This window comes from Vanellus vanellus (genome assembly GCF_965231255.1).
Source record: "Vanellus vanellus genome assembly, chromosome: 2".
In the NCBI taxonomy this organism is placed as follows: Eukaryota; Metazoa; Chordata; class Aves; order Charadriiformes; family Charadriidae; genus Vanellus; species Vanellus vanellus.
Window position 1 is genome coordinate 112,533,799 of NC_138906.1, and position 22,884 is coordinate 112,556,682.

The 22,884-nt window shown below is 40.1% G+C and overlaps 1 protein-coding gene across 1 annotated transcript; it reads right to left on the reverse strand.

The window, feature by feature from the left end:
• Positions 1-961: 961 nt before the first annotated feature.
• On the reverse strand, positions 962-21,444 carry IMPA2 (inositol monophosphatase 2; the record flags this gene model as incomplete). Its single annotated transcript, XM_082498850.1, has 8 exons — positions 962-1,584; positions 2,444-2,595; positions 2,774-2,882; positions 6,391-6,499; positions 8,833-8,878; positions 10,206-10,310; positions 14,827-14,960; positions 21,316-21,444. The coding sequence occupies 8 exons, from the start codon at positions 21,442-21,444 to the stop codon at positions 1,469-1,471; spliced, it is 900 nt and encodes a 299-aa protein (XP_082354976.1). The 3' UTR covers positions 962-1,468.
• Positions 21,445-22,884: the final 1,440 nt, after the last annotated feature.

Below are 22,884 nucleotides of genomic sequence, written 5' to 3' on the forward strand. Positions count from 1 at the left end.
ATATCTGAACACATTTACAAAGTCTACACATGCAGTGTATGAAGAAAGTTAAAAATTTTTACCCAACTTACTTTTTTGGCTCATTCCTTTATCTAATTTGCACTCTTGCAAAAAAGAGATACCTTTTAATTCATTTTTTAAAGAAAAAAATAGAAGTGATTTAATCTCAACAACTTTTCTGGACACACTTGTATTTTCCCTGTGCTCATTATTTAAAAAATAATCTAAATAGAAATGGTCACCTTGGTGGAATTAAAACCAATGATAGATACAAGGATAGAGAACAATTGTGTATTTAGGAAATGCATGTAACTGATTTTACAAGTTTCTCTGATCAAAAAGTGCAATTACAACATTGTGCGAGAAGGGCATGTGATTTACAACTCTTTACAAGCATATCTTAAGTGCATATTTTTAACAGCTTGCCTGTAAGGGGCCAAATCCTGCTGTTCTGCTCAAAGTTTCTCTAAAATCAACATCTCCTTGACACTGTGCTCTATTCTGCTGGCCTCCTACTGTGTGTCATAGTTAATACTGTGAATAACTCGGTGGAGTTCAATATTCCTGATTTTAACAGTAATTACTCTATGGTAGTAAGTGTTTGCAAGTTTGAGTATCTTACAGAGGCCTGTAGGACAGTATGACTTATCCCCACGCAGAGGGATGAAGGGAAACAAGAACTAGCTGGACAGTTTGTAAAATCATTACATGTTTTCCATGATCAGCTCTGTTATTTGCTCTTTGGATAGCCCCCACTAAAATCACGTAAGTAACCTACACTCTTTACTTGAAAATAACTTCCAATATTAGCTTTCTTCTATGCATTCGCCGAATTGCTGTAAACATCCAGGATACCCATATATATATATATATATATATATATACACATGGGTATGTGTGTGTATACATGCATATACATGTATAGGTGTATATATCTACACACATACACACAGACATACATATATGTACATATACGGATATACGGATATATAGCTATGACAGATTTAGGAAACAGTAACGTCATTTTTATTGCATTCTGAAGTATCATAGAACAAGGGTATTGTAGGCACACATCTTAACTACTCGTCCTTACTACAGTCCTAAAGCTCATTTACCTGAGATCTGCATCTGTAAAAATAAAGTTCCATTTTAGCTGCATGTTACAAAAGACTAAATATCAGCCCCACAGATATGAAATTACAACTTCATTTTGAGACTAATTTACTACAAGTAAAATATGCTATCTTATAAAAAGAGACTGCTGAAAGAGATACATATTAAAAAGGAAACACAATTCTTAGAGGTTTAAAAATCTCCCTATGCCTTCCCGCATTGTAATAAATTTATAAAAAATACTTGTCACAGAAAATCTCCACAAAAAGCATCCTGCTGAAATCACGTACCCTTTAAGCCACACATCTTGCAAAAGTTACATAGTTCAGGAGGGCAGACTCCATATTGTAAGTATTTAATTTTCGTCATCCCGTCTGTAGTGAATAGTTTGTATTTCCTGAGCTATGAACATAGCCATCTCTCTGGTGCCCGCAGCAACCACTCGGCAGGACATAAGATCCAGAGGTCCCCCTGAGGACAAAAGGATTAATGAGAACTGTCTTATATGATGTAAAACGGCAATGTATTCTTAAATATAAACCATGCTGTAATTAGACAGGTTCAGAAACACTGAAACAACTTCATACATAGCTCCTTTTAGGGTGGGAAGGACAACTTAATTCAGCAATTCCTATCTGGAAATTTCTGGCAAAAAAATGATTCAGAAAATTCCAGATGTGGTGCCAAAGGATGCAACAAAACCAGCGAGTGTCTAGATTTTTTCAGTATCCAACAATAAATGCAATATTGCCTTCTTTTAGGAACAGGAAGGAATAGAACAGAAATTAGTTCAATCAGCATACCCTTCTTCTTAATCCACCGTACCTTTCCACAGTACCCACATATTGGTCACCAATAAAGCATTACTCTGCAATGTGTACCATCTAAATAAATAAAATAATAATCCGGAGACTGTGCTGTCCTTTACTCCCTCTGAGTAGTTCCTAGTCATTTATGTTCAGACATGTACCTGACAGTCCCCTTTTCTCGGGAGGCTGTCTCTGCCGAAATCTGTTTGAAGTCTGAGCATATCTACCAATCTCCTGGGCTAGTTCTTTACTGTAAATCTGATGCTTTAAAGGAATTACTCAAAGGCCTGGAAATACAGTTTGACTCAGAAGACCTTTGATGTGATGAAACCCCAGGCTGGAATTACATCAGTGTGTTATGAATAACCTGCCAGAGCCTAGTGGAGAGTACAGATGTTTCTACAGAATATTGCCAGAAATGAGATAGAGCCACAGAGGACTGTACTTAGGTAACACAAACATGCCCCGAAATAGCCACTTAGTCCTCCAAAAGTCAATGAAAACAAGGATATTTTACCCACCTGAAGTGTCTATCACAGTGCCGCCCGCCTCTCTAATGATGACAGTCGCCGCCGCCAAGTCCCAGCAGTGTAACCCAAACTGGTAATAGGCATCTGCAGCGCCGGATGCCAAATGGCACAGAGCCAGGGTCGAGCTCCCAATGACACGGACCCTAAACCCCGCGAGAAGGGAACACAGTAACATAAAGCAGAAAATGCCTTTTGATTTCAAGCTATGTGTCGAGACCACAAAACGTGCAACGTACTTTTTTTTTGGTTTGGTTGTGTTTTTGTTTTTTTTTTAATGACTTTTGGTCACAAATGTGAGACATATATTGTAAAATATCTTACCCGTGTGCTTGGGCCTTGAGCAATCTCTCAATGTTACCAAGGAACAATTTCAAAGTTGCAGGGTCACGTTTTGGACCAATTTCTGTTAAAATTAAGGCCTTCGAGATATCTGCAAAGTAGGTAGTTGTTGCCATTAATTCAACAGCTTCCAGGTGGATTCTGGGAATTTATTTTTAAATTGAACACTAATGGACTTTTCACAGAAAAACAATTTTCAGGTCCCTTTTTTTACCCCAAACTCTTTCATAAGATAAGTGACAACTTTGCATAAAAATTCAAGCAAGACTAGATTTCTCATATCAAATGGTCTAATCTAAACACATTTAAAAAAAAAAAAAAGAACAAGAAGATTAAAAACAAGAATGCATTCTTACATTACTTCTCTTTCCATACATTGTTTTATTTCATTGACCAGTCAGCTTTTGGCAAATTCACTAACATTAACAGTCAACTAAAAATAATCCAGTGTAACTATTATGCTAATCTAATCATATTTGAAAACAGGATGGTTCTTGAATAGGGAACTTTAATTTAATTTGTTAACAAATGATAAACATTGGGGAATACAGTAAGAGGAAAGAAAATTTTCTGCCTAAATCACCGGTCACCCAGTAATAGCTCCCTTTCATTCTGACATTTCAAAGACTGAAGACACCTTATGACTGAAAAAAACCCTTTCTTATCACAAACTAAAGCAGTTATCTGAATAAATAATAATATGTGAGTGTTATATTTGGATTGTGTTCAGCAGGGGCAATTCTGACCTACAGCAGATGAGGATATCAGCCTTGTGTACAGTCAAAGGAGAGACTCATGGTGACTTGCAAGCTGTTGAAGTAGTCCTCATGTGAGATCTGAATATTGGTAGTATATAACAAGTGTATGCCAATGTAGGTGGAGATGGTTGATCAAATGCCAAGTGTCCCTGCTTCTACTGTGCCAGCTGAATTCGGAGGCGTTAAGATATGACAAAATTCAAAGGTTTAGCGGCTGATTACTTACTAGCTAGGCTGTGCCCAAGTGTCAGGTGTCACCTTCTACCCTGGGTTAAAGGCTAGGCATTCATTCAGACAGGGAACGTCTACCTGGTTATTACAGCTAATTGCATAAGTTGAAATTTCTTAGCAGAAGTAGCAAGGAGGTTTTCAAAAGCAAATTAGGCTGGAGTGAGACATCATTTAATTAAACAGGCTACCAATGAATTTAGTATTGCAGAGGAACATTATGGATTCAAGCACTGCGGGAAATGAGTAACAGGTATGTAATTAGATTAAAAGTTACAGGGTATCACAAAGCTTAAATGTAGGAACATAGATTTAACGACCACTTTTTAAATTACTGCATTAAAATACAGAAACACCAATCCAGGCACGCTGTAGGGTATTCACTGTTTAGCCACCACCAAAAACTCTGGATGGTGAAAGCAATCTGCCTTAGTTCTTTTTGCATAACAGCTCCAAGTTATGATTACAGAACATTTAATGCATGCCTCATTGCTGAAATGCACCAAGCATTCACACCACACCAGTCATAGCTAGGTCATGACTAAGACAGTTGTTCTTTGGAGTTATTAAATATATTTCCAATGCATAAATGGATCTCTTCAATTTTCATCAAGGCTACAGGTAGAAATTGGATGAAGAGGCTAAGGCAAGGAAGAGGGAGGTCTTTTTTTAGGAAAAGGAGCTGGCTGATCACAAGACTCAATGGGGTTTCAGGAATTCAAGGTGGAAGAGAAAAATTACTGACTACTCCTCGCTCTGATAGAGGCCAGAAAAACAAGGAGGCTTGGGAGAAGAAATTTAACAGTGATATGGATAGATTTATGAGGAAAAGACCAATTCTGTTAACCACGAAGATTAAAAAAAGAAAATACACTTATAGTATTAGCACTTCTAAGGCCTGACCTGAAACTAAGCATAAGAAGAAGGTATCACTCAAGATCAAAGGGAAGATGGAGCCTTCATTTAAGTGCACCCCAACTCCCATACCAGACCTCTACAAAATTTGGCTTTGACAAAGAACAGTGTTTGTCTGGACTGTGATTTCAAATGATTAAATCTGAACACTGAATGTATAGTGTAGAAGAATGTTATACAGCAGTCACATTTCCTGAAAGCAAAAGGCACGAAGTAACATGACAGCCTAGATCTCCAACACATCATGCATTGGTGAGGTTCCCCTGGTAGGTACAGGGAAACACACTCCCTCTTCCAGGGTTGGTTTATTTCACCGGAGCCACAGTCCTTACAGCAAAAGAGCAACTGTGATTTTATACACTTAAAACATCAATAGAAGTGAGACTAAAGAAGATCCATCTTCACTGGTGAAATTGCCCACCACCAAATAAGGTCTCTCAAAACAAAGGAAAATTTCAAGGCATTTGGAAGGGCAGAAGGTCCCCTTCCCTTGCTATGTTCTAGACACCCATGTAGACTGGATGTCCAGAGAAAAGAGGACAAAAGTGGCATGTGCCAAAATTGTTCCTTGCTCAACTGGAAACCAGAACTCTGACTGCAAAAGTGAGTGAGGCCATTTCAAGGGTGGCTCAGCCAGCCCAACTAGGAGCACCCCTAGTTTTTCCTAATAGTCTCTGCCAGCACGGGCTTTTGTGGAACACGAGATATTCCAGCACTGACAAAAATTTGATGTATAATCAAGGAATAAAATCTTAGGGGTCACTGACTTTACAAATTGCTCCATCTCTCCAAATAGGGTGACTCCAGCTCACTATTAACTTAGATGAATAGCCAAACTTTACAAATTTCAGGAAAGTTTTGATGCAGGGTCTGCTTGAGGCACTACAACAAATCTGTATGTTAAATTACTTGAACGTACTGTGTTTCTAGTTCATTAAATCTCTTTTTGAGGTGAAATTTTTAACATCTGTGTACAACGATGAACAATTTTGGCACGTGTCTGCTTCTGTCTACTACTGAGTGTTATATTCTCCTCTGCATTTTCACTGACTAAAAGAAAACTTCTCTACACACATCTGATTATTGTTATCTATTATCACTAAGTAAACAGACAGATCCATGACTTGGTTTACCAATAAAAGAATTCCAATAAAGTGTTGACTAAGTGTTGCTAGCTATTTGCATGTTGAAACGTACCTCACAAAAGCAAGCTGTTAAAGAACGCCTAATTAAGCATGCATTCTTTAGTTTACTTTATTGTTAGCATGTATGTCTACAGACATAATACACCTTATGACATACAAGTTTATTGGAAAATAAGTGAATAACGGCTGCCATAGTATGCTGAATTTGATTCACCATTCCCATTGCATCTTGCTCTCAAAAAGTTATGTCAGTGTACAGCTGGAATGAAACTGGTGAATCTACTCATTCTGCCTTACTTTAAACAATGGTTATGAAGCAAAATAATTTAGAATTATTTAAATAGTTCATATTCAGATGTATATTTTAAAACGAAAATGAAGAAAGATGTGATTTTTCAGAAAAAAAAAAACAAACACATAACAACAGAATTATCATGCAGGTGAAATACTTTCCATCAGGATAATGATCTTCATTATCCTAATGATGATTTGCAACAACTCTGAAACAAAATTAACATATTCCTTTTAGAGTTCTAACAAAATCTAGACCAACCTGTCTCTTTTGATACCTGAAGCCTTTTGTCATTACAAAATGCCCCTTGACCTCTTCTACCAGTGTATAATCGTTCTTCAGTGCAGTGGTAAATTACACCAAATTCAAGCTTTAAGATTTTGAAAAGGAAAGAAATGAATGCAACTCAAATTACTCATCATAAATATAAACAACTACTAATGGCAGAAAGATCAGCAATATTTTAATTGGTACATGTAATCAAAGATTATATGGATGCTAATAAACTGGAATAATTTTACTATTACTGTGATATTGATATATAGGTCATATAAAATTCAATTTCTAAAGAGAAGTTAATGCAATCTGTTCATGATCTTCTAAACTCTTACTTGCAGCTTGTTTGTGTTCACATTAGAATGGATTAAACGCTAAGTTGATTTCAAATTCAATTGTATGTTTTTATTGAAAGTATGCAAGTCCTCTACAGCCAGATTCTGAATGCTTTACTTTCACTGGTGAGCAGTTACACCTAGAAGTAATCCCACTGACTTCAGCTGGACCCTGAAGATTTGCAGCCCCAGATACATAGATATCATCAGTCATGCATCCAAACTCAGAAGTCACGGCACACTGTTTATTAACAGTGCATGCTTTTATATGCACTTCACCTTTCATGATGCATTTAATTTGCCTGCCTTTTCAACCAAAGTAGTACACTCCACTCACTTGTTCAAATGTTTCTCTGCAAAATCCTTTTGTTTACATGTAAAAGTGAGAATCTCATGAAGTCACATGACTCCAAGAGAAGGAGTTTGAAGAGAAATACCAAATATTGTGACCCTCAGCGAAAGCTTGAGAATGAGCAACACCGGAATTTTTGTGGGAGGATCTGTTTACCAATGAGAAAAGGGTCAGAATCTGACCCTTGATTTAAACCCACGGTATTTAATATTTAATATTTCCATTACTGTCATAAGTTTCACCACAAGATTTTATAGCCCTTTACAAAATTCAATGATCAGCTCCTAAAATCAGCCCTAGATAAGTACTATTAGCAATATTTTACTTAGGGGTGGACAGATACACAAAAATTAAGTGATGTGCCCAAGGTCACACAAGAAGGGGGTAACAAGGTCAAGAGAACATCTCAGATGTTCTAGACTCCAAATTTTTTCCTGCTGCCCTCTTCCATTTAATGTGAATAATCATCGGTGTTCATCAGAGACAATTCAAAGGTAATAGAATGTCCTCACTCCCTGAGGTCCCATTGAAACCAAGGTTTTTTTGAGGAACACACTATTAATAGACTCTTTCCCTGAAGACATCCACAGGAATTTCTTCAGTACTGTTCAAGGCTTACATTCAGGCCAGTTCCCCTGTGTGTACTTTGGCTCCTTTTCAGCTTATGACTTTTTTCTGCTTTTGCCATTTGTTTACTGAGGGAGATTTAACATCATTCTTTATTTTTGTTTCAGCTTTGTTTAGTTTACATAACCCAAAATATGCAGCATCAAAATCACAGTGATGTTCTAGATAACATAAATATTAGAGAAAGCTGTCTGGTAATAATATGTAGTATTCAAAAGGACCTTTGGGAATGAATAAACTTCAGAAAAGCATGGAAGTGTTTCTCTGCAGTTGCCATGTTTGAAAAGTCTAACTAGAGAAGTACACAACATTATTCTGTTTAAATCAGCAAGAGCCACTAGCACATCTGAAAACTATGTTGTTATTGCACAGAATTCTTGCTGGCTTCACTTACAGCTATACATCTATAAGATTGTGGGATTAGGCTGAGAGAAGCACATTCCTTGGCAATTTGAATAGCTATTTCTTCTGTGTATATCAAACTGTAAACTGGCAACATCTGGAGAAAAGGCACTAGCACGAATGAGTATAACTAGGAAACTCAAAACAGCACATATTAAGGCTAGGTAATTTTTTTCTGTAGTCAAGCTCTCATGTGGGAAATATACTTATTTTACTATTTAAGAAAACCACAAAGGCAGATTAAATGAACTAGGCCCATAATTTTGCACTTTTAATAGGAATCAGTTCAGAATTGCCTCACAGCAGCAGTTATCTTTCACAGATACTGCTAGCAGGAAAGAAGCAATAATAATAACATAAGAACACTCAGAGATATGCTTAAATTATGAATAAGCAGCACTGTATTTAACTTATTATGGTTTTGTCTTACAAAACCTTGCTCACACCAGTAATCCCCTTTTTTCCCCAAAAAAATCCTGTAATATTTATAATAATTTGTAACAATTGTCTTGTAATTGCCAGTTTGTGTAACTCAGTTTTGCAGGACTACGATTTTAGACTAGTAGAGTATGATCAAATGCATTTAAAAAGCGTGGAAAAACCTGAGTAGTGGCTGATTTTTTTTTTTAAATTATTTATTTAAAGTTTCCATATGGTTTTGGGGCTTCTAACCAGCTCTCAGGTACCCATCTTAAAGAACATACTTCATACCTCTTTGTTAACAGCAAATCCAATGCTCACTGCCACTGTTGGAAATCTGTGAAAAATAAGAAATAAAGTATCAGTGATGAAAAATGTCTCAGCTTACTCTTTATGTAACTCCCTTAGGCAACAAAACCCCACATGGAGCTCTGTGATTTTACTTGTGTCAAAATGCTCTTCACATTGTACTATTTCTTCTTTGTTGGTCTCTTTTGTCAGTTCCTTTAAAAATGTAATTTAATATTGGAGAAGGCAAGAAATAAACACATGAAGATATCAGGATTTTTACACTAAACGTGTTGCTTAAAATCATTAATGTTGTTATAACAAGATGTCACTTCTAAAAGCACATTTTGTTCAAGTTCAAGCATCTGAGACAGCAATTAAGTAGCATGGAGATACCTTGCTGCTGACATCAACAAAAAGAGAAACCAGTTCTTCTACCCTCTCTTTTGTCAAAGTGATGATCACATATTTAATTTGGTCCTTTTCACTAAAGTATAATTATTGCATGTTAAACAATAAAATAAATTAATTTCTTAAAAACACGTTTTAAGAAGGGCTGTCAAGGTCCAGAAAATATTGCTAGAAAGAGAAAATTTCACTTAATTGCATGAAACACCAGCATGTGACACCCCCACCTCCCCTTGAATTCTATGTAATTGCACCAAAAGTCAAGGAAATGCTTATTTTATATTTTTTTAATGATAACTGCAGTTACATTAAGTCACTAACTATACGGCAGAATATATTTAAGGTTTTTAAGTAGAAGCATTATGAATAGTCATTATTTTACAACTCCTAGCACTCAAATGATGAATTAAACTTTTGCATTCTTGCAGAGATGACTTCCAGATTTCTTTTTGCAGAGAGGTATTATAGAAATTTAAAACCCATATCTATGTGCAACTTAATTTTCAGTTCTATTCTATATATGTGCAATAGCTGTACTTCCCAGGAAAAATGAAGCATTTGTATTTGACAAGGAGAAAACACCCCTACTTAAAGGAATGTGTAACAACCACATCAGGCGTTAGGCCAAGTGTCATCATAGCACAGCCTTGTTCCTCCAGTTCAGCTCAAGCCTCTGCACGTTAACGTGCGGTTATATATAAACGAGCTGTGAGTCAAGAGCTTTGGGTCATTAAGCAATCAGCAGAAACTTTAGCTTACCTTTAGATAACAGTATAGAGCTCTCTCCAGCACAAACACACACTCCCTCAGATACATTACGGCGAGGTATAAAAAGATAAAGGGGTGACTCCTACTTATGAGTCAAAGGAACAAATCGACCACAGTAAAACACCTTTAAGCAGTAGGGGGGATTTGTAAGAAGCTACATTTTGCTTTTTTATGTATTTCCCAGTTCACTGTCCACTTACCTATGCACAAAGTTGCATGTTCCATCAACAGGGTCAATAATCCAGGTAGGACTGTCGGTGAGGACACATTTTGAACCAGCAGCAGTGGATTCTTCTGCAATAAACCTGCATTTGGTGTGCAATAAAACAAGTGTTCCAGAAAATTGGCATAGATATGTGACTTGGAAAGTCAAACTCCATCTCTCTGTTTTTGAAGACACAATTTATATATATACATACACACAAAATTTTTGTATAAATGTATATGTATGTGCTTTATTCATTTGGGAATGGGGAACTTTCATAGAAACTTTGAAGGAGAGTTCTCAAATTTATAGTATACTATTTTACATGGTAAAAAATAATTCCGTTTATGTTCACTTTCCCAATATACCATTAAGAAAGGCATGAAAACGAATGCAGAAATGGATCTGAACTGGCATTCCTAGAACTCTAGAAGAAGGTTTTTTACACAGAATGTATTTTATGGATTAGGCCTGTCTCTTGCAGTAAGCAATACAAACTGCAAACTGTAGCTGCTTCTCTTTTGCAGTCAAATTCAGTCAGCAGGAAATAATGCACTCTTAGAAAATCCACAATCTCACTCCTACTTGAATTTTTTACAGTAGTCTGACTCAGGAAATTGAAAGGTTTACAAAGCTGAACTTTCTTTTTCCCATGACCCAGAGAAAATCAACAAATTAATTTTTTGTTTGTTGTTTGGATGCACAAGGCACAAATTGAAATCTGAGCTCGTCTTCTGTTCTGCTGTTCTGTCCTGATTTCTTTTAGTACATATGTTTGGGGTTTTTTCTCCTTTTTCCTGGGAAATGAACATCTAGTTCTGGCTCACTTCCTGCTGACCTTAATTATCTCTGTTCTCCCATAAACTGCACAGGGTCTGTTCCTATGTGTTGTGCAGGTGCTACTCTCACAGATTTGAATAAAGTCCCGTATGTACAGAAGGTACATATAATAAGATTGCTAGTACTGAATCTTGCTTTTGGTTTCACATTCGAACAGCTGGTAGTGGTATTCAGAGTTCCTGCAAATGCTTGAAGACAAAAAACCACAAAGACACAAAGAAAAAAAATTGGATAAAATAAAGAGAAAATGTCTTTTGCGGAAACAGTTGCTTCCCCAGGACTAGAGCAGAGCTATTTTCTTTTGTGCTCTCAAACGTGACTTGCGTGATGCCACATAACGTTTGCAACCGCGAGCTTAAAATGTTCTGCAGACAGCACAGGAGGCAACTTCTTGAATTTTCTAAATGCTACTTTGCCTTTCTCTCAGTAGAAAGGGACTATTTTGATGGCATTATGGGCCCCCAGTTGGTATGAAGAGGGAAGCAGGAAGAGTTTGTTACTATTTTCATCTCCATTAAAGGTAACGGCTGAAGGACAAAGCGTTAGTGTGCAACTGAGAAAGGATAAAGACTTGAACAAGTGTTTGGAATTCTCAGTCAAACATAACACTTTGCACACTCCTTGCTCTAAATATTCCATTATTTTGTCTTGTTGGTGCTGTACCATTTGACTTTTGCTTTTACAAATCTTATAATTAGCACCTAAACCCAATCATATGCTTCAGCTGCGCTGCAGGCTGCAGAGGAAGCTCATCTTCTCCCAGATGGAGCACCTTACATCCCATCTCAGATTGTCCATCTTCCCCATAAATTATGCCTCTGCTTCAACCCTCTGCCAGCTCCCCCATCCTGAGCTTGAGCTGTAGCCGTTGTCTTGCCAGTCAAAGAAAGGTGAAATGGGAACCTCTTCAAAGACAAGAGTATTTCTGTGTAAGGTGTTTTGCCCTCACGTATCTTAAGTCTTTCCCTCGCCTTTTCCTTACAGCAGGGTGCGACGCTGCAGTCCTCACATACAGAAAGGTTAACGTGAAGCTGGGGCACAGTAATGCCATTGAGAAAGTCTTGATGTCCAAAACCAATTTTTCCAAAATGGATGTAGGACAAATTAGGTGCACATTTGATGAAATTTGGGCTAACAGGTTCAAATCAGCCCCCTGCTGTTATACAGTACTGGGTACTGTGAGAGGCCCTCAAGGCCAACATCAGATGTATCATGCTCTGGCTCTCTGTCCTGTAAAAATGTGCAAACTAAGCAAAACATCCAGCCTTAAGTACTGGAGACCAAATCGCAGGAACAGCTTGAGAAGTGGGAGGGGTCGCCATGCTACTACAGTAGTTAATTTAATACACCAGCCTGCCAGCTTTGTTGACCTCTCTTCAAATCTGGATTAAAGTTTTCTCCCACTGAAAATGAGTCCAGTAATTTTAGCCTAGCCTTAGTGGACATCTGTTCATACCACAGTGCCACTCTGAAATTCATTGCTGGAACAGCAGGGAAACTGTAGCGTGGCATAAATTGCAGCAGGAGTGATACCCAGTTGAGTGCAGGAGGTTCAAATCAGGGCTCTCCCTCACCTATCCCCTGATGGAGGTCTGAGGGCAGAAAGCTGGGAAGCTAGAGTCGGATGTCACCCTTGGTAATGGCTGTGTCCTGCTTTTAATGTCTACAGGATTAAAGCCACACTTAACACCAAAGATGAGAACTTGCGTAACAATAATACAGGCAAATAGTGGTTTTTAACACATACAATAGTCTTTTTCCACCAGTAGCCCCGGATATTCTGGCTGTGCCTATCGACACTTCAGAGATCTACCAGAAAAAGTATCCTTTTGAAAAGACTCACTTGGAACATGTCACAGTGTTGAAGAGAGTGAGCAAAGATGAAAACTTGGGTGAAGCATAAATGAAGATGATACGGATCACTTAGCCAACAGAGAGAAGAAGAAACAAACATGGGACATAATTACATTTGTAACAGGTTTTCCTGATATTCTCTTCACTTCTGAGTACATTTCCAACATCTCAAGACTCATCACTGTCACACTGCAAATGGCACAGATTCTAATGAGATCCCTTTTAATTTTTCTAACTCCTAGAATACATTTGTTTTGATTCAGAGAACATAAGAATTGAGATAATTTAAGAGAAAGAGAAATAACAGAAAACTTCACTGATGCTTTCATCAGCCAGATTAAGGAAAAGACTGGACACATTTTAAATGCTCTTGTAATGTTTTCATTGCACTTTAATTTAAACCTGATTGCTACTGTGGGCTCCTCATTGCAAGTGTTTTAATCTAGTCTAGTTAAATATAGCTTTAACCTATTGTTTAATCTACATGCATTCGCTGTCTGAACAAACTCCAACCAAAACCAACAACCAATATCAGCAAAAAATCCTTGTCTTGAAGAAACTGCAATTCCTTCATTTGCTTATAAAGTCAGAAGTTAACTGTACAGATTTAATAAAGTCAGGGATATTTCAGTTCCTAAGTCCATGTTGACCTTACAACTTTTGTTCCTATTCTGAGTAACTCGAGTGCCTCTGATATTTTCATTTTATGCAAAATGTGTATGTTTTATGTTCTCCGCCAGACTGTTCAAGGGAAAAAAGACCACAACATAAAAGTGGAGATGAGAAAAGAGAACGGCCAGCAATAGTAGAAGAAATATTACACAAATAATAGGCTTGTAAAGCCTGGCACTGTCTTGAGAATCGTGGCCAAGAACAACACATTGTGCTGTACAGTACTGCTTTAATATGTGAGCACATACAACACGTATTTAGAGAGCCATATTTAGTATATAATGTTCTTTCTACTCCTTCTTATGGTGGTTTGTTTTTTTTTTTTTTTTCCCAGCAGCATCGTCAACAATCAGATTAGTAGCTGAGCCCTCCAGATTTTCATCTTTGTTGATTTCGGCACAGCACTAAAGTGCAAGGCTCATCTCCATCAGAGAGGCACGCAGTTAGAAGGAAGTCATGCAGTATTTAAGGGATACACAGGCTCTGCACTGGCTCTGCAGGAAGATAGATTTTATCCTTGTGGACTGAAGTCAAATGTGGAAATCGGTTGCAGAGTCTCTGCATCAAACCAAACCCGGCCAACTAATACAAAATCTCTCTCTAATCTGTGCATGTGCTAGGAGTTGTTATTTTCAAATTGACCATAGTAATTAAAGAGGAGCCCACAATCTAATCTATTTTTAAAACCTTGGGTTGACACCCAATACAGTAATTTATATCCTGTTTATGTATATGCATCAAATTATGATGAAGATGATAAACAACCCTGTTTCTCACTGATTTTAGGATTCTATACAACACAAGGTAAATGTGATCACATATGATACTTGTCCTGATCTGGCAAATGCTTATGTGTGATGACAAAAGAAAGTGAAGGAAAGGTCTGCAGGATGCGACCTTTGCTATCATTAATTTCAGCTACATTTTAATAGATATCCCCAGCATAATTCTTATACAATAGAGAACAGATCAGTGTTCTGAAAATCATAGAACCTTCATAGATTATGTCCCTCCAGGGGAAAAACTAATATTAAATACATATATTGAGAAATGTACCTAATAGAAAATATAAATTATTAAGTATAGGTAAGTGGTACTTTTTAAAAAAAAGGAGTCCTATGAAAGTGTCCAACAGCAATAGGTTAATAAGTATAAGAGATAGGCTTTTAAAATTCGCTTTAAATGCTAGTCAGATATACAGCTCTTAAAGGAAAAAAGGTCATTGATAGTCTCTTTCTATAGGCACTCACCTGTGGGAAGGAAACTTCTCTTTCAGAACTGAAATAATTAAATTTTCCACAAAATGATCAGTTTCTGTCACAAGATCTGCTGCAGATGTCTTTGTGGACACTTGTTTTTCCTCTGTTAGAGCTTTCCTAATAATCTGAAAGAGAAGTTCACAAGTCAGATCTGTTGGCCGTTCATCCTGTGCACACTAAAATAATATATTTACTGAAAAATTATGGCCAATCCTGAAAACCAACTGCAGGCCTAATTCTACCAGAGCCTGTTCTAATTCTTCTGACTAAACATCCTTCTGAGACAATGAGCAGTCTTTGGGAACACAGCATTTTGAATTGCTCGGCAAGAACCTCTCTTGACAGTTCAGAAAGGGACTGATGAATGGGATGCAACTAATGGAATAAAAGGATGATGGCAGTCATCATGATTTAGGAAATTACAAAAATACACGTAAGTTAAGAAACAGCCTTGAGGCTCAGGAATTTTTCATGGAAATCCCTTTCTCTTTTTTCTTTTTTTTTTAATTACAGGGCCAATACCCCACTGCTCTCTTACTTTAAAAAACATGTTATAAAGCAAACCCTGTTGGTTTCTTTCTTTTTGCCAACAAAGACACACAAAGTTTATTTTTTCTTGTGTATATGGGTTTTTGGAACGTCAAGTGCTGACCACCCACTAGTTCCCAAAGAATTGCTATATATTTAACAAAAAAAATAATTCAGACTTTTCCCCAGATATGGAATCAGTGACCTAACCCTGGATTCTGTTCTGGAAAAAGTCTTTATCTCCTTTTCTAGGGTTTTACTGTTACAAACTCAGAACTAAACCACATCAAGAGCGAATGCACATATGGGAAAACAGTTAATAAAAGCTTTTTCCCAACTTTCCCATTTTCTTTCTGTTTTTTTCCACTCCTTCATTAAAAAGAAAAATAAGGGGGCAGGATGCAAAAGAAGCTGACTTATTTTTAACCAGTAAAAATGACAAACTATTTGAAACTAGGAAAACCAAACCAAACCAAAAATTAAGTCCCACTTATACAATTATATTAACTAAAACCAGCACCAACAAGACCAGTAATCCAAGTCCCTTCTAAAACTTACATATTTCAATTGTTTAACTAACTTTCCATTGATCAAAGTATTTTAAAACCATCAAGAAACGTTTGATGACCAAAGAAAACAGTTCTGCTGTATTATGCATGGGAAAGGGAACCAACAACTACTTTTTGTAGTATAAAATACTACATTTGAAAGATGTGCCAATTGTTCTGACAAGTAATGGATATTTCTAACTGTTGCCTTAGTACAGAAGGTGTCTGGACTAACATTTCTGTTTTGTGAACTGTAAAACATCAGTTACGCCAATTTACTGAGCTTGTGAGGATAGATCTAAACTTTTCAGTTTGAGCTCTTGCTAAAGTTCATTATTGTATACCAAAATATTAACCCCACTTCATCTTTTTAATACCCTCAATGCCCTGCGTGGTTTTCTTGATGGTTTTGCCATAGAAGCATAAAAGCACAGCTCTAGGAAGGCCCCTGGGCTCCTCTTCAGTCCAAAGCAAAATCCAAACCATTCTAGCCGTCTCAGCTGTGTATTCTAAAAAAACTGCTACGCTGATACCTTTCATTTTTTGCTCTTCTTTACTTTTATATTACCTATATATAAGTGAATGCCCTGCTTAGGACTGGGCTCAGAACTTCACATAGTCGAACACATAAGGAATACGCTCCTTTCAATAGAGAAAATTTGACTTTCTTTTTTGCAGTGCCATGTTCTTGACTCCTATTCAGTTTTAATACATAATGGATTGAGGAGATTTTTGCAGCCATTTAAACCAGTACATGCCACCACTCAGCAGGGGTGTGAGATCACACCTGAGGCTTGGTGCAAAAAGAAGAGTGGAGGTGAAAGCTTCCTCCTGTGGATGGGCTCTGCAGTTGGTTGCTTTTCATCATGTGTTCCAGCACTTGAGCTCTCCTTTCTGAATACAAAACTTTGCACCTCTGAGCACTGAATTTAATATTTTTCATTTCTGATCCTCTCTCCAGTTGTTCATGTCCATTTTTAAGTTTAACCTGTCTGTTGCTCTGGTGACCTGCACATGCCAGCCTGAGGTCACTCTGGAGGCACCAAGGGTGTGACTCTGATAGGACGCAGTGGCTGATGGCCTTCTCGCCCATCTCCTCCTCTGCAGGTCCATGCCAAGGGACTGTGACATGCAATAACCAGTCCTACAATGGACTGCTTCTTCCCACCTCTCATGCAACCAATGTGTCGAGGGGAAAGCAGGACAGAAGTCATGATGATGAGCTGAGGTCACCAGCCACAAATGGGCACCACATCTGTACTAGCTCACCCGCAGTACCAGATGATGTTGTGGGATGGACGGGCCCCTGCTAATTCTCTGCCTTACAGGAAGAGTCTGACAAAAGGGACTCATACGCATTTGCACGGGCCTGTACAGGCATGTAATCCAAGCCAGAGTCCAACATGCAAAGATCACATTCCCTGCATCATTGATGAAACAGCTTTTATTCCTCAGAAATTTATCAAATAGCTCAGAGCAGTCCAGAATTAAACTTAGGTTGAATAATCCCTAAAAATCTGCCTACAAAAAGTGTTAGAGCCTGGTGCCTCAGGTACTTCCAAAGCACCGCTTTGCTCCTCTCCTTGCAAAAACCTTATGATAAGGTTTGTAGATACCTACTGCAATGGCCTGGTCTTCCCAGCTGGGCATGGAGCTCCATAAAAGTCTCTCTCTCTAGGTAAGAGGGAGCAGGTAAGTGGAATATCAAAGGAAGTAACTACAGGTTGATGAAATGAAAACGGACGATTGCTCCTTATCACTATGGTGTAATGAAATTGGCAACCAAGGTGCTGTATTTTGGCTGTAAATGTATTTTACTAGGCTTTACCACTGTATTATAGGTTGTCCCTAGATTATAGAGATTTTACAGCAATTTCTCAGCAGCTGATTTTTGAGAGCATGGTCGTTTAGAGCAGAGTCACTTAAAACTTTTAGTCCATACTGCCCCTCCTCTAATAAAGAGTTGGCTACACCTTATCCTATACCCTGCTTGGGAGCATTTGGGGGTATATGCAAAGTGAGGGGCATTTACACCAGTACATGTATGGAGATCACATCACAGAGCAAGACCCAGGTTGTCCCTGCTCCCTTCTTCGTTTGCCATGGAGCAGGGGAAACTGAGCTGCAAGAGCTCAGTGCAGTCATGGTCCTGGACTCTTCCTTTCCTAACGCCTTTGGGACATCAAGTCATACAAAGGAGAATGGAGACGACAGAGGGCCAATAGGCCTTCTACTCCAGTACCTGCCAGGAGACCCACCTACAGTGAGGTGCTTATCTTAGATATTTTATCTCACCATATTGCTTGCACTCACCACATGCTTCTGGGAGCTCCAAAATGGATTTACTTGCTTGCAATACTGTCCTGAAATATTTGTTCACTGATAAAATAAAACATCTAAATAAACAGCATAACTACCTGCAAAAAAAATTTAGGAAATACCAATCTGGTTTGCTAAAAAATCTGTCCATGTTCCACAGAAAATAGCCTAACAATATCCCCTGGGAGCAAATATGGGAGGAAAAAAATCTTGGCTTTTTAGAACATCTGTGGAAATTTTGCCTTTTTTAAAGTGGGATTCTGCTAGGTCTCTTATGCCTCATAAAATTATTTTCTGGGAAAAAAAAAGAGGAAAAAAAAGTAGTTTGTATGGACTTCAACATGCTAGCTTCTAGTCTCAGTTTCTTACCCTTGTTTTCACCTGGATGCACATCTACTCATTTTGGTGAAGTTTCTCCAACTGTAATTGCAGAGAACTATGCAAATATTACTCAGTGCTCTCAATAGTATCGAAGATGCAGAGACTAGTTGTGCCTCCTTTTCTTTAGCAAAAAGTCATATTAAGCCAATAGCAAGTGGAGTTTGCTCACAGAAAAAGCACAAGAGAGGTTTGAAAAAGTGCAGTTATACGAGGCTTTATAGAGCGAATTAGACATAATTTTAATGCAGGTCAATTACAGAGATTACAAAACCATGGCCATTCTTACTATGAAATAGCCATATAAATTAAACAAGAGCTTAAGATATTTCATAAAAATAATGGAACTAAGCAACAGGATGGGCAAGAAGGGCGATGATTTTAACCTGGGAATAGAAGTTACTCCAGCGACATCACTTTTGACACATATTCAACCAATCATTTCTTTTAAAACATTTCCTTTTCTTGAATCTAAACTTTTAAGTTTAGAAGAAACTATTTCAGAGCATAGATGTCTATCTGTTGGAAAGACATACTCATGAAACATGATGCAATATAAACCAAACAGTTGTGTAAGCCAAAAGGGAGACCAGGAAACTGTATTACTGGTTAACTTCTCCTAGAAATCCAAAATCTTGACTTGCATGCCTTTCTTCAGATTGGCTTCTGCACCCAGACTCTTGTAGACACTTTCTAATGATTTCAAGCCTTCCTAACCTGCCATGGACCTGGGAAATGGAGGGCCTTTAAAGAAAGGCTGGAGTGGCAAAATTTCATGCAGGGATGGCGACAGCACTCAGACTGGAGAGAGTACAACTAGATGCCTGGAGATGGAGGTGAAGGTGGAGAGGCTTGAGGGATGGGAAGAGGGGCAGAAGAAAAAGATGAACTTGACCAGTGCAATTGAGTATTTTTGGTGACCAAAATAAAACTCAAATTTATCAGTCAATTTTCAACAAAACCCCAGTCCCATCAAACCTATGTTACACTGCATTTGGTGTCCTTATCTCTAGCTTCTTTTTGGTACAGCTGGACGTGGATTGACATTTAAATAAGAGATATAGCCCTATCTGCACCTTTTCTTCCACAAAGATCTCTGGTAGTTTTCGTAACTAAAAACATTCCTTAACATTACAAGGTTAATAAAAAACCCTACCCAGTTCCAAAGTCCTACTTAAACAACATCCTTGACTGGTTTAAATTTGGACTGCCAAGGAATCGGCCATTTCCTGCCAGTTGCAAGGTAGCGATGGCAAAGTGGGAACTAAAAAGATGCAAGGATTAATCTCCTGGAATGTTTATTTCTTCCAGGAAAAGGTGCTCAGCTGTAATCTTCTGGGTGATTAAAATGACTGGAAATGGTTACGCGTGTCTTCACAAATTGATATTTTGAGAAATAAGGTGTGGAAGTTTGAGCAAGTCATGAAAGTCCCTCTTGTGAAATGGCTGGCAGAGTGAGTATGCTGGAGAAACTCCCGTTTGGAGAGTCTGTGAGAACATGACCTGTCATCCTGATTTGGATTATCCATTTATTCCTTGTATTACTAAAACAAGTCTCCTCTCTTCTGGCATTCTGTTCATCTTTGTCTGTCTTCTACCAAGGAGAAAATACATTTAACAACATGTACTAAGGAAAAGTTACAGGTCCTGGACTCAAGAAAAAAAGGGGGCTCCTTAAATTATAGTGTACAGGTAACAAAGCGTGTTTCAAAATATAGCAGAATGTAAGCAGAAGAGAAATACATGTTGCTGAGTTTTGTGTTTCCCCCAATTTGTCATCTGAACAATCTGCTGATCCCACTTCTTGGCTCTGTTAGAGTCAGTGGAAGTGTTGCTGTTGCACACAGTGGGGCCAGGATGTCTCCTGAGATGACTAACCTTCTGCTGTGTCGAAACATGGGTCTTAAATAAGCTACTATAGATCTTCACGGAGCCACTGCTGATTTATCCCTAGCAAGTGAATTTCAGTCATTCTGAAGACACTGGTAGATATAACAAGAAGACAAAACCACCCTGACATGACTATTTTTCTCTGCACAAGCTGCTAAAAACCAAATGCTGGTACTGTAAGGTGTAAATACACAATATTCTGGATAAATGCACCATGGCATAAACCCTCAGCTGTGCATAAATTCAGCCTTAGCATCACAGCATGAGCCAAAACATTACTGTAGCAGAATACACGCTTGATGTATATTTGAAAAAAGTTACCAAAACACCTTCACGCTTACAAATCTTTCCGCCTTATTTTCGTTTTGTGTTTTTTTTTTCTTTTTTTTAATTAAGTAAAAATACTCTCAGTCACAAAATAAATCTGTTTTCACCTCAAGCGCCTCCTCGCCCTTACACTGGATTCACCCCCTGAGGGATGGGGACCCCGAGGGATGGGGACCCTCCCGCGGCTGAGGAAAGCGGCCGAGGGCTCCGGCGGGCGCCCGGCTGAGCGGGTGCCGTGCCGTGCCGCCCTCCTCCTCCTCCTCCCCCCCAGCTCTGCCACACGGCACGGCCTTTCCTCAAAACGCTCGGCTCTTTTTTTTTTTTTTTAAATGGTAATTTTAGGAGCGCATCGCGGTACAACCGGTCGGGAGAAGGATGCTCCAGCCGCCGGGCAGCCCGACCCGCCCCCTCGGGCCCCTCGGTGGCCCCGTCCCGCCGCCGGGCAGCCTCCCCCAGCGCAGCCGAGCCGGGCGGGCGGCGCGGCTCTCACCTGCCCGGCGCGGAGCGCCAGCTGCACCGCCACCTCCGCGCACTCCTTCCAGGGGTCCCCGCCACCGCCGCCGCCGCCGCCGGCCGCCGCCGCCCCCCCTTCCTCCTCCTCCTCCTCGCACGGCTTCATAGCGGCGGCGGCGGCTCCGCTGCCCGGGACAGGGACGGGGGGGGGGGGGGGGGTGGGTGTCCGGCTCCCCGCCGAGGAGCGGCCGCGGAGGAGGGTGTCCGCCGCGCACACCGCCGCTCTCCCGGTGAGCCGCGGCCGCGCCGCTGTCAGTCGGCGGCCCCGGCGCCGCCCCGCCGAAGGGAGCGGGGCGGAGGAAGGGCGGCCCGGTGGCCGCCGCGATCAATGGGGAAGGCGGGCTGCAGCGCAGCGGCTGCCTGCTGGGCGCTGACTTTAGGTGAGCCCCGGGGGGGGGGGGGCGGAGAAGGGCCCGGGAGAGGCGGGAGGTGGGGGCTCGCCACCGAGAGGAGCGCCGAGGCCGCGCCGCGGAGGGCAGGATGTGGCGGGGGAGTCGCCGGGCCGGCCCACCCCACGCCGTCGTCGCCGCCACGGCCGTGGCCTGACATGGCGGCGCCGCTGCCGCCGTTGCCGCCGCCCGGACTCCCAGCCTGAACATGGGGCGTTATTGTTTCCTCCGGGATAACGAGCCGCCGTTCCCGCAGGCCCGAGCGGGGCCTCTCGGGGGTCCCGCCGCCCTGGTCTCTGCGGGCGGGAGCGGCCCGTCAGCCGCCGGGCCTGCCCGTGCGGGCTGAGGCGAAGGGCGATGCCCGGGGAACGGGGGGCCGTCAGTAAGCGTTACCGGGGCTTTTTTTTGGGGGGGGGGGGGGGGGGGGGAGCTGATGGTTGCCATCGGCCATCTCAAGAATGATGGGGAAAAGTGTGGGAAAAGCAGCCCCGGGAACGGAGAGGCAGTTGGACAGATTTAATTTCAGCAGCTTGTTAGTGCTTGGGAATTAAAGTGGGTGGCAGCAAATACATTGCCCTCGAGATTTTTCACTTGTCTTTGTATGTCATGTTGGATTTGTCAAGGATGAGAAGAAAAGAATTAAGAACCTGCTGTTCCAGAAACTGTATGAGCCAAATTAGCGCGCATTTGAGCCCGTGGAGCAAGGGACTGGGGGCAGACAGCCGAGCGATTCTAGATCCACTTCACAGAAAAAGGGCAGTCTACAACGAATATGTTTACGCCATAGAGCAACCAGTCTGTAATACTTACACCACCGAGTGAGTGTTGGGAACGTGCACTGTATCTGCCCAAGTGATGCTTTTCCAAATGCCTTGTTCTGATGCAAACTTGGTGCTGAATTGTACAGAAGACAAGTCCAGGGAGTGAGTCCATCAGCATCGCTTTTTGCACACGGCAGTAAACACGTTGAGTCTATAAAATTTGTTACTGTCTTGTAGCACCTCCTTTGTGGTCGGAGGTTTCATTTTCAGTGATCTTTGAGGGACAGAACAGAAATGCTTTAGTAGTGAACATATTTGCTTTAAGAAAATTTCATAACAGCACTGCTTACTATTCCTGATGTGAACACAAAAATGATTGTTAATTTTCTATGGATT